General features: G+C 42.7%; 1 protein-coding gene across 1 annotated transcript in view; it reads right to left on the reverse strand.

The window, feature by feature from the left end:
- TMEM207 (transmembrane protein 207) overlaps positions 1-12,952 on the reverse strand; it is a 51,732-nt gene extending 38,780 nt beyond the window's left edge. Inside the window, exons 1-3 of the mRNA XM_088444725.1 lie at positions 12,881-12,952; positions 4,535-4,569; positions 4,406-4,450 (exon numbers count right to left, since the gene is read on the reverse strand). Of these exons, the coding sequence (XP_088300851.1) occupies positions 4,406-4,450; positions 4,535-4,569; positions 12,881-12,952 (152 nt within the window). The remainder of the gene's footprint in view (positions 1-4,405; positions 4,451-4,534; positions 4,570-12,880) is intronic.
- Between the last annotated feature and the right edge of the window lie 608 nt (positions 12,953-13,560).

A 13,560-nucleotide genomic window follows, 5' to 3' on the forward strand; every position in this document is an offset into this window, starting at 1 on the left:
ACAGGCGCATGCTTGTTGCTGCTCCTTTGTTGATGCACGTGCAGCCACAGTGCACACAATTCACAAACACAGAAAATATTTTTTTATTTTGTTTGGAGTGCACTTTGGGGTTACACCGCCCTTTAACAGACAAGCCGGCCCTTTACTTATGACACAGGTGCACGCTTGGCGCTACTTTGTTGATGCACGTGCGGCCACAGTGCACACAATTCACAAACACAGAAAATAATTTTTTTATTTTGTTTGGAGTGCACTTTGGGGGTTACAGCACCCTTTAATGGTCAAGGCAGCTGGCCCTTTACTTATGACACAGGCGCATGTTTGGCGTTACTTTGTTGATGCACGTACAGCTACTGCGCACACAATTCACAAAGACAGAAAAAAAATATTTTTTTTGGAGTGCACTTTGGGGGAGCACCCCTGATGCACAGATCACACCCTGGACTACACTACAGCACCCCTCTAGGACTACAGCCTTTATGGGACACTGCACAACACAGTCCAGCCAGCCCCTATAGACTTTGGAGTGGACACAGCCCCTATGGACAACTGACTGCTCAACACAGCCCAGCCAGCTCCTATGACAGCAGCACAACACAGCCCAGTCAGCCCCTATGGGCAACAGCAGCACAACACAGCCCAGTCAGCCCCTATGGACTGAGTGGTCACAGCCCCTATGGACAACAGCAGCACAATACAGCCCAGCCAGCCCTAGCTCCCACCCTCCCTCTTCACTGTCCACAGCCGGAGTGAGAAATGGTGCCGACGCGGGGACCTTTTATATAATCCAAAACCCGCGAGATTCGGAAGGCGGGATGATGAAGTTTTGCCTCGATTTCAGTTCCAAGTCAGGCGGGAAAAGTCGAGCCTGACTCAGATATGATTCGGTTCAGGCGGGGCTCGGGGGGGTCGGATTTCAGAAATCCGAACCCGCTCATCCCTAGTTCAAACGCACTGGCACGCCTGCGTTTCACGACCACCCTTTCCCCATCACCACCCACAAATGGCACTTCCTGTCAATCACTCTACAATGGGTCTGCGTAGTCACGGCTATCGCAGTGGCTGGTTCGCACACGGGTACTGCGATGCATACGCATGCACAGTCAGCAACAATCGGCCGATTTCATACGTATTAGCAGTTGCGATCCTTGCTGAATCAGGTCCATAGTGAGAGGGTGTAACATATGGAGGCACTGCTGATATTTCAAAGTTATATGTGCAATGTCAACACTACAACCATGTCGACATTCTCATGTTGACCTAATGAATGTCGGCATTGTGAATGTCAACATGATATACTTCACCCTATTATTGCTTTACCACAAAACCACCATTAACTTTATGTCACATTAATAAATGTACCACGGTGGTTTTTATAAAAGTGTTGCCTTTTAATGATCTATTTTAAATCGAGGATGATCTATTTGCACACCTGATGAGTATGACCTTTGGGGTCTAATATGATTGTACTCCAAAATGATATTACCTCTTAGGTAACTTAATTTCACATTTGAAACACCATAATAATTTTTTTTAAATCTATTCTCCGTATACTTGTTTACTCTACAGTCATGGCCAAAAGTTTTGAGAATGACATAAGTATTGGTTTTCACAAAGTTTGATGCTTCAGTGTTTTTAGATTTTTTTAGTCAGATGTTACTATGGTATACTGAAGTAAAATTACAAGAATTTCATAAGTGTCAAAGGCTTTTATTGACAATTACATTAAGTTTCTGCAAATAGTCAATATTTGCAGTGTTGATCCTTCTTTTCCAAGACCTCTGCAATTCGCTCTGGCATGCTGTCAATCAACTTCTGGGCCACATACTGACTGATGGCCGCCCATTCTTGCCTAATCAATGCTTGGAGTTTGTCAGAATTTGTGGGTTTTTGTTTTTCCACCCGCCTCTTGAGGATTGACCACAAGTTCTCATGGGATTAAGGTCTGGGGAGTTTCCTGGTGGTATACAATCAGGAAACCGGCTGCCTTAATACCGACAGCCGGCTTCACGACTGTCATATCTCGGCGAGGGTGAAATGCCGAGCGTCTAGATGTAGACGCCTGACATTTCCCCGACGCCGGGAGACCAGCGCCCAGCATCCCGATCAAAGGGATGCCGGGCGCCGTGAGCGGACAGCAGCGGGGGGGAGGGTTAGGTTTAGGACACCTGGGGGGGACTTAGGGTTAGGCACCCCCCGGGAGGGTTAGGATTAGGCTAGGGGGAGGGAGGGTTAGGGTTAGGCATCCCCGGGGGGGACCTAGGGTTAGGCACCCACCTAGGGTTAGGCACTTGGGGGGGAGGTTAGGGTTAGACACCCCTAAGGAGGGTTAGGGTTAGGTTAGTTTATACTTACCTTAGCGACGATCGGGATTTCCAGTGCTGTCGGGCTTCCGCTGCCAGGAACTCTGCTTTTGTTGGCCAGGAGCTGCTGGGAATCGAACCGGCGGCCGAATGGCCAACTGTATTTTATACCGATCCCTTCCTGGCCATGGACCCAAAATTTCAATGTTTTGTTCCCCGAGCCACTTAGTTATCACTTTTGCCTTATGGCAAGGTGCTCCATCATGCTGAAAAAGACATTGTTCATCACCAAACTGTTCTTGGATGGTTGGTAGAAGTTTCTTTTGGAGAATGTTTTGGTACTACTCTTTATTCATGGCTGTGTTCTTAGGCAAAATTGTGAATGAGCTCACTCCCTTGGCAGAGAAGCAACCCCACACATGAATGGTCTCAGGATGCATTACTATTGGCATAACCCCCTCTAATTCCCTCCCTGTCACCTTGTTCGTGCAGTTCATCACATATCCCCTGTAATGCAACACACATCCTTGGGCTCAGGCCCCTGTATTCCACACAAATTAGAACACTTGCTGAGGCACAAATCATGTATAATTCATCACACATCCTTAGGCACACAGCCATTTATGTTGCCATTAATATGCTGATGAGCTGCCTCCAGTTTCTTGTAACACACATCCTTCTTATTCTTCTTTCCGGTGTTTCCTCCATGAGAGTAAAAACTTCATCACTGTGTGGTGCCCACCCAGACCAGCCTCAGTGAAATTGTGTGATGATCCAGGGTATTCTAATAAGGCTGGATGAACCATAGCCCTGGATACAACTTACCCTGATTTAACAAGAATTCTTAAATTCTTAAATATTGCTAGGTGTCTTGGATTAATATTTTGGAATGGTCTGAGTGGACAAATGTACTGGACCTGGAGTTGTTATACATATTGTAGTTATGTTAATGTGCTGTAAGGATACAGGACAGGATGTCCATAACTTGTCAGCTAACCCTCAACCCCCTGGATGGTTCCAGATCCACAGGTGGGATAGGTGAGTTGTCATTTATCTTCACCTTCACTAGACAATAGCTGTATTAAAATGCCCCAATGGACATGTTGGTTTAGACATATACTCCCCCAGTGGAGTGGGCACCAGACCGCGCCAAGAACTTTGCTGTGAGAGTTCACATATTCAAACCCCGGGACTTAGGCTCTGATTCAGCAAGAAATGCAATTGCAAAGCTGCATGCAGACAGCTTTGCAATTGCGTCCTTGCAATAATGCAAATGCAGCAGGAGGTGTATGACACCCCCTGCTGCATTTGCGATCCCAGCACAGTGACGGAGGTCGCAGTGCTGGGATCACCATCGCAACCATCGGTGGTCGATATTCACGATGGTGGATGGTGCCGGACGGCTGGCCAGCTGAGTAAGCCTTAGCTTACTCAGCCTGGCCGGCTTGTGAGCCCAGGATACTGCGTTGATCATCGCAGACCCTGGGCTTGTCACTCCCGGAAAACGGGGTGGATACACCCGCTCCCGCACCACCCTTTAAATGCCTCTGCCTGTCAATCAGGCAGAGGCATTCATGGGTTAGCGTGCGTGTTAGCAGCACCCATTCTGTACACTTGCAGAATGGGTCCTGCGCATGCGCAGATTCCCGATAATCGGGAATCTGCGTACAGCAGTGCACTGCTGAATAAGCCCCTTAGCTAACAGTCTATAAAAGAAAATTTTTCTACAACTTCTGATTTGGCATATTTGGTTTTATGTATTTTGCTTGGATTAAAAGACATGTGAGGTCGTGTAAAAATAATAGCTCATGTACAGTATGTGCAGTCCCCATCCTGGCCACATTATTGAATAAACAGAATCTTATTTTTATGTAACTTTTGTAAATTGCATCTTTCTTGTAACAGTAATGTCCCCATGCTCTGTCCATTGTCCTGTACAAAATGAGATGCTTAATATTTTGTCACAATCACGTATCTGCTGATATACAAGCATGGTCCACAACACAGACTTTTGTTGCCTCACAATGGGGCCAGTAAGACATACAGTAGCTCCGTGTCACAAATGACCTTCTCTTTCTAAATGTGCTTAGATTTATACTTACCAAACATACCATACATTGAAGGGCTGTTCAATGTAACTGACACATCTGTAAGTTAGAAGAGAATTATACATGGATGAGGCACAGGAAAAAGTCACTTGGCAGTGGAAATATAATATAACAGGAACTTACATTTCAGTGAGTTCGCACAGATTGGAGCAGGATAGCTGTAAACAAATAAAATGTTATAGGGTAATAATGAGAAACATAAAGGAATATTTACCAATAACATTAAGGATTTTTATATATTCACTTCATTAAGACTTTTAAGTACATAGGGCCTGATTCAGAGTTGTATACTAGGCAGTAGTAGCCGCTAATGCAAAATGATGCTAATGCCCCAGGAGACGTCTCGTGTAGATAGACACCTCCTGCCGGCTTCTGTGATCCTCTAGAATGCTTGATCCAGGAAGCAGTAGTAGGAGTATGTGAAAGTAGTTTGCATCTCACCTACCTGAACATGACAGCTAGCTGTAGAGATTGAAAAGCAAGGAAAAGCCACAACTTTGCGCCCTCCTCCCCCCGTCAGATAGCTACACAAGCCCTTATGCAGTGCCCCCAGTAGTGCCCCTTATACAGTGCCGCGAGTAGTGCCCCTTATGCAGTGTCCCCAATAGTGGTCCCCCTATGCAGTGCCCCTTATATAGTGCCCCAGGTAGTGGTCCTCCTATGCAGTGCCCCTTATATAGTGCTCCAGGTAGTGGTCTCCCTATGCAGTGCCCCTTATATAGTGCCCCAGGTAGTGGTTCCCCTATGCAGTGCCCATTATATAATGCCCCCAGTAGTAGTCCGCCCCCAGTAGTAGTCCACCCCCCAGCAATACCCCAGTAGTAGTATTCTCCCCGGCAGTGCCCCCAGTAGTAGTCGGTCTCCCCCACCAGCAGTACCCCCAGCAGTGATCCCAGGGCCAGACAGACACACGCGTAAAAAAAAAAAAAACTCCACTTACCTTAATCCCCGCTTCGGCGACCCCTTCTCTGTCCCCCCGGGCTGGCCCGCACTGCATGATGGGAGAGACGTCATGACGTCTCTCCCATCACCCACTGCGGGAGCCAGAAAATGGAGCTCATGAGTGAACTCCAGCCCGGCTCTGGCAGTGGGCGCAGCAGCCGATGAGAGTCTGTCTGACTCTCTTCGACTGCTAAAACAAACACACAGCTGCCGGCGCACTTATGTGAGATCCACACTACACATCAATCCAGCGGCCAGATCTACAATGGTCCCATATATTAAACATGTTTGTGGCAACATCTTTAGATACATGAAGTGCTGCAACCAAAATAGTAAAACTTTCGAGAATACTGTGATTTTTAGCAGATACATTGTTCTTATAGTGTGTATCGGTCTTAAATAAATAAATAATAATGCCTAACCCTAACCTTCCCCCAAAACCTATGCTACCTAAACCTAACACTCCCCCCCATTCCCCGTGGCTAATAGCTAAGACAACCCAGACTAACCTCGTTTGGGCTGGCATCTGTCTGTATTCCGGCGTCATGATTAAGATAGGCATCGGGATACCACCGTCGGGATTGACTGGTGGCATGCTGTCCGCCGGTCTGCTAACTACATCCCGTACATATATAATATATATATATATATATATATATATAATTTATATAGTGCCAGCATATGTTTTATTCCAAAGTGCTTTACAGTTGGGAAGAAAACAGTGGTAAGTAGTAAAGCTGGCTACTAAAAGGCAGAAGGAGTTGTAACAGAATAATGCTCACATGCTTGCAATGTTTTACATATATATGTATATATATATATATATATATATATATATATATGTAAATATTAATTTCGATTAAACCAGCATATAAGTTAAGACATTGAATAATGTCCATTATATAGAGATAGCAAAATGTATTTACAAATGTGCCTAGCGTGTTCATACTGTGGTTGAAATAGCTACATTCTGGTTTCTAAAGCTGTCCCCAAAAAATCATTATGTCTATATGTTTGTGGGATTGCTGGAAATTCACATAACGGAAACAGTAAAAAAAAAGCCATTGTTATATGTGTGTGAACTACGTGATTCACAGACATATTCTGTATACACGTACAAATGCATTATGTGATATGTCATTTGTGTGTGTGCGCATGTGGTAGGGAGTATAGATTGTAAGCTCCACTGGGGCAGGGACTGATGTGAGTGGCCAAATATTCTCTGTAAAGCGCTGCGGAATATATGTGCACTATAGAAATAACTGGTAATAAATAAATAATAAATAAATAAATAATATTACAGTGGAGTATTTTTAAAACACAAAATTAAGATAATAAAAATCAAATACATCTGTTTTGTTATGTTCAGAATCTCTAACTGGGAAGTAATAAATTATATTTCAAAATAATTATGCAAATGCAGTAATAAAAAATACACTAAAGCTTGATAAATATTATCAATATATATTTATATATCTATCAATTCATGGCTAATGCAATATGCAAAAACTTTTACCCACCTGAAAAAGACCCATTACTACATTTACTGCCCTTAGATAATGTATTACCAGAAAAACATAATTGTGTGTCTTCGACTCATAATAAGGCCTATTTATCAATATTATTTTACTAAAAAAAGTGAAAAAGGGTGTTTTCACACCCATTTCACATTATTTTAGTATGACAAATTTATTAAAGGGCATTTAGAATAGTTTTCATAAAAAACTACTCTATGCCCTTTAATTCGCATATTTTTAGCATGCAAATCGCATTTCCCATACTTGTAATAGGAAATGTGATCTACCTGAGATTTACTAAAAATAAATTGTAAAAGTATACGTGGGAAAGCCCAGTGATAATAACGCCTTCAGGGCTTTCCCCCCGGTCCCCCGACTCCTGCTCTGCTCTGACAAGCAGAACAGAGTCGGGAGCCGGCCCCTGTGATCAGCTGTGTGGTCTAAATAGACCACAAGCTGATCACTGGAAAAAAAAAATAGCTAAAAAAACCCCACATGATTCCAGGGACCGGTGAGCGGTGATCGGTGAGGTCCTCTGGAGCTCCGGTCAACTGGTCTCTGGGCTCCTGCACTGTGACCCTGGTCAGCTGCTGCATAGAACAGCTGACCAAGGTCGAAGTGCAGGAACCCGGAGACCAGCTGACCGGAGCCCCAGATAGAAGACCTCACCGGAGCACCGATCACCAGGCAGTGTATGCTAAGGTGAATGATAGAGTAGTACTGACGTGCTATCAATCATACAGCTGGTAAAGGGATCGTCAGTCCCCACAGAAAAAGTGAGAAAATATATGAAGTAAAAGAACCAGCGCTCAAAGGGCCTGATTCAGTGGCGCTCGCAAAAAGCGAGCGCTCGCTCTGAATCAGGGCGGGCGCTGGTTTTTTAAGTTGCAGCCTCCTGGCCGCTTGCATAGCTGTGGCTGACCACCCACAGCTATTGTGAGCGGCCAGGATTATGGTCGCGATGGTCAAGACCATTGCGACCATCGGGCTTGCGACGAGACCCTTGTGGTAGGGTCTCGTGGCCGTAAACCCCAGAGACGTTCGCTTGGGAACGCCTCCATTTGTGAAGCCACCCCCGGCCACGCCTACAAAATGGGGCGAGCTGTCGATCAACATCGACAGCCGCCCCTTTTGTAGTGAGCCACGGAGCAAGTGCTTTTTGCGCTCGCTCCGGGGCTCGCGCATGCGCACTGGGCCACCATCGACCACTTGCGAGCGGGTCTGAATCAGGCCCAGAATTCCCAAAAATCACAATAATAAAATAAATTGATATAATGGACTAGGATAGACGGTTTGACAATTAAGAATCCAGATACATTTAATTCAATAAAAAAAAAATATAAGCAAGTAATACACAAAAAACATTACACATAGTGCATCAATAAGTTCACATTTAGATATCAAGAAAATTAAACCAGTTGAATTGCAAATCTTGCAAATACTAGCAATTCCCAAATAATATGTACTGGGATAGGACTCCCTCCTTAGTGTCCAAAGGATAGTAATAAGCAGCGTTAGAGACTACTGTCGAAGCTGGATTATTGGCTGAGACAAGATCAGTTTAAAATTGAATTGTGACACCATCTTGCGACTGGCTGCAAGACGCCATCTTGGAAATTAAATCGCAAGACGCCATTTTGTGAATGGCCGCCTAAGCGCCATTTTAGATAAACTCACACTTTAGTACATGTGGGGATATTACTATTAGCATCATGCAATTGCATCTGTGACCATCGCCATAAGTTACGGCGATTCATCAAAAGCCCATTTCATGACTTTACGTAGTTTGGGTGCTCTGGATAAAGTGTGTGTATTATTATAATTCCCCTAAAGGATATATTTCAGAAATGGCTGTACAGTATGTCAAAATTGGATTGCATTAGCTAAACAGAGCAAATGGCCACATGACAACTAGCCTGTGAAGACAAGTTTCATGGACATAACATCTGCTCTCACTCCAGGTGGCCCTGCTCGAATACAGCAAGAGGGTCGTTTGTAGCACCTTACATTAGCAGGCTTCCTACAATAAAATACCTTCAAAGCCAAGAGTGTTATCTGAGGTTTGGGTCTTGTAGCTGTGCTAATTTGCATTCACACAGGCCCTGGGAGAACAAAGACCAGTATTTTGGAGCCTGAAAAGGATGGGGGCTGCTGGAGCATGAGCAAGTCATGGGCTCAGCATTCCACACTGCTAGGTGTTCACTTAGTTTAAGTGAGATTTAAGTGCACCATTTCTCATACACACATTAATACGCACAATTGCGCTGTTAACTAATCGCATATTAGCGAATGCATAAGATCCTGTATGAAAACGCTGTTTATTAGCTTCATGCGCACGCATCTGCCCCAAGTTATCTAGCGTCTTTACATCACACCCCGCATACTTACACATTAAATATTCACATAAAAGGTTTAATAAGCTTTAAAGTATAAGATTTAAGTTTGTTCATTCTGTGAAATAAAGATTATTTGGTAACTAAGTTTTATACATGATAAGTAAGCCATGATTGGTATTGTACTGATGTGTACTCTTTCACCAGTATTCCGGTACCATCGGTGTGGAGATCGCATCATGCATTCTCAACTTATGGACCGCAGAGACTTCAAGTAACAAAATGTTCATTGTATGAACAACTGTTAGGATGTTGCATGAGGCAGGAAACCAGAGACCCCAGTTGTTAGAGGCTGGGTTGTGTCTATTTGAATCAACCTGTTAAATGCCTTGTAACATATGTCCTCTCCTTTAGGACCAATGGTATTAGCAACAAACTTCTCTATTGTGTTGTTTATTTCTGGGGGGTATAAATATGTGTGCTCTGACCCTGGGTTCCTAGTCTTTGTGCTAAATGCTGATTGACGAGGGGTTTCTTGCTGAAGCCTAACATCTGGACCAGAGAGCGCTGCGTATGTATAATTGTACTTGGGTCTGTATAATCTCTTTGCGCTAAGATTATATGAGGATCATAGCGTGTAACTGCTGTACTTTTACTTGAATAATACTTTGTGCTTTGGAACCACATGTTCTAGGTCTGGAGTCTTTATTTACTGGATGACTGCGTACGCAAATTAGCGTCATCCTTAGAGGTTTATAGGAAGGATATTAGAAGGTATAGGCAGGGGTATATAGAGGTTCAGAGGCAGTATCCTTACTACCAGTCTATGGAATGTGCTCCAAAAGTTCCTTGTGGCATCCTTGGTGCCATTCATAAGGTGTATTGATATGGAAACAGCCAGGTTCCTAATAGCACCGCAATCCTTTCCAGGGAGGTTGTATGAAAAGTCCAAAGTGCATCCAGTAAGTAGGGAATTTGCAGGAATAGCCCTCTAAATGCCTTTCGCTGGTGTATTATCCCCCAGCTTCCTCAGGAGTATAGGCGAATGCATATGTGAGTTACTGGCGGGGTTTAAATACCCATTCATTGATTGAAAATTGTAAACATATGCAAAAGTTACATACATAATTAAAAGAAAAACCGTCCATCATAGTCATAGATTTAGCCATAGGCAATCTTACTTACTCTTTAAATCAGGCAGATGCTACTCAGTATATCAAGATATTGAAAGAAGACAAAAACTTACATAAACTACTACCGCGTTTTGATGTAATTCACGATCTCACATTGTTGTGAACCGGCCCTGTCATGTGTTTGGATCTCATCAATAGTCTTCTGTCCGATTCACGTGACTACACAGACCACTTGATACGATCAGCACCAATGAAAACGGGGGGGTGTAAAGAACATCCCGATCATGTGATGCACATCGTGATTCTGACGTAAATAGTAGTTACCATTAGTAACCAATGCTGTCAACATAGTTTTTATAACTATTATGTTGGACAAAAGAGATAACAGAGATAACAACAGCTCCTAGAAGTAATCAGTAGCGGTGACTTCTTAATCCAATACTTATTGACATCTATGTTTATAGCGAGAGTGTTTATTTTAAATAGACAGAATATTGCTTATTAGCAAAAATAAAGCATTAAATTCAGTTCTAATTCTCTCATCACAATGACCAAATATGAACTACTCACAGGAGGATCACAGGAGAGGGGGCGCAGTCAGTCGTGCGGGGAATAGTGGCGGCCGGTGGCGCATTCACGTACACATACTCACTGTATTTTTGGCGGAAAATACAGTGAAAAGTATGTGAAGTGGATTTGCAGGGACAGAGATTTATTGCAAGCTCTTGTCCCTGCATGCGATTTTTGATACATCCTTGTGATGTATCCAAATATGGCATTGAGATATTGGGCGAATTTATCACTGCCAATCTGCACCTGAGATGCGGATTGTGATAAATATGCCTCATACACCTAAAAAAGACCCATTACTCCATTTACTGCCCTTAGATATTGTATTACCAGAAAAACATAATTGTGTGTGCTTGTCTCATAATGTCATTTTGATAGGAAGTTTTCCCAGACATGGGGCATATAACATGGTTTCACACCCTTTTCACATTATTATAGTATCACCTGAATTTACTAAAGGGCAATTGAAGTAGAATTCACAAAATTCTACTCCAAACCCTAATTATCACATATTTTTAGTAAGCGTATTGCATTTCCCATAATTGTAATAGGATCTGCTCAGATTTACTAAAAATATACTGGGGAAAAATGCTGGGTGAAGCCCTGTGATAATAACACCACCTGGAGATGGCGTTATTAGAGCTTTTCCCTGGTTCCCCTACTCCTGCTCTGCTCTGACCAACTTTGTGGTCTAAATAAACCACAAGCTGATGACTGTAAAAAAAAAAAATAGTTACAAAAAATACAACAGTTACCTTCATCCAGGGACCTGCGTTCGGTGCTCCGGTGAGGTCTCCTGGGGTTCTGGTCAGCTGGTCTCCGGGCTCCTGCACAGTGACCCTGATCAGTTACTGCATTGAGCAGCTGACCGGGTTTACTTTACAGGAGCCCAGAGACTAGCTGACTGGAACCCCAGATAGAGGACCTCACGGGAGCACCAATCACCAAGGTAAGTGTAAGCAAAGTGGAGACTCGTATGCACGGGGGAGGGGGGTGCGGGGAGCTATCGCGGGGGGGTTTCGGTAGCCACCAGTGACGCATGCGCAGACACATTCTCCCTATATTTTTTTTCCACAAAATACAGATAGAAGTGTGTGGACGGGATTCGGGATTTGCAGGGACAGAGCTTTATCACTAGCTCTGTCCCTGCATGTGGATGTTAATACATCCATGTGATATTTCCTAAATTCACAATGCAACTTTAGTCGAAAATATCACACTACAACCACATTTTAAATGCGGATTGTTGTAAATAGGGGCCATAGAGCATTATGTAGCATTTGTTTGGAGTGGTACTTTCATCATTTGCTAATTATACACAAATTTGTCAAATGTTGGTCCTTTATATTGACTGGGTGGGCTAATAATAATAGTAATGATAATAATAATAATAATAATAATAATAATAATAATAAAATACTTGATTTAACCACAGCATAGAGTTATTATTTGTAGAAAAAAAGGTACATTTTTCAATGTACTACCATAGAATGACTTCTTTTTAACTTTGCTCTGTTACAAATGCTTCCCCTTTTTATCCTTTGCTATTATTTTGGTCATTGAGCGATTACCTAGCAGACTAACTGAGCAGCAGTGCTCTCCCCGTTGATTGAATTGAGAGCATCAGCCAGCCCACAGTATCCTGCAAAATATCCTCATACAATGAACTCATCCTTAATTTATTTGACTTTAGATAGCTCATGTCTGTCTTCTGTACCACAAAAATACAGAACTACAACATAAAATGCTAGACCATAACAGTGACAGTAACCATCTCAGTAAATCACCAGCCTACAGTTTCATTTATTAATGTTTTTTTCCTTTACATCAATAGGTGCGAACATCCAAATTGTGAAATCATAAATTACATTACATGACATTATCACTTTCAAACTTTGCCCATGGATATGGAGAAATATCTGTTAGGAAAGCAGAAATAAGAAGTGCACATTTACATATTGTATGTAATATTACCTGAGGAAAAGAAAAATAAGCCATTCCATGTAAAGGGTTCAGGAAATAGGAGCACACTGTTGTAAACCTCATTACAAGTGTGAAAATTCCTATTTAGACTTGCGCTCACAGCTGGTGCGCTGGTCTCCTGTGCTTTTGAAGTCCCCTGCTCTGGCTGTGGAATTCATTAGGGAATTCTACTGTGTGACCAACTGATTATAGACTGCATAAAGTACTGCTATAATGGGTGTTAGCAGTCAAATGAACTTTTGTTTCACGTCATTAGATACCATAGCCACATAGACTGTCCTCCTATAGTATAATTCCCAATGTAGAGGAGGCAAAATACCTCTATGTATATTTCTTGCCATTGGAACCTAAACACAGCAGGCATCAACTTTGTGGGGGAAAACAATAATTTTAGTGCATTGTAATGAACTTAAATTTCTGTCATCAAAAAAGAGAACATGAATTAAATACTGATTTTAATCACGTTTGACCAGTTGACCGGCAGATGACTATACAATGACCATATTTTCAATCTTTATTGAAGTAGAAAACATGTAATAACACAGTGTATTGTCAATTAAAAAACAGCAACAATACCCGTAATAATATGACCAAGTCATCAATAAACACAGTAAGATAAGTATGGAGCAATATAGATAAATGAAGGGATTAGGAACCAGAGGAGTGAGGGG

Source organism: Taudactylus pleione, unplaced genomic scaffold (assembly GCF_031769625.1).
Source record: "Taudactylus pleione unplaced genomic scaffold, aTauple2 ptg000372l, whole genome shotgun sequence".
In the NCBI taxonomy this organism is placed as follows: Eukaryota; Metazoa; Chordata; class Amphibia; order Anura; family Myobatrachidae; genus Taudactylus; species Taudactylus pleione.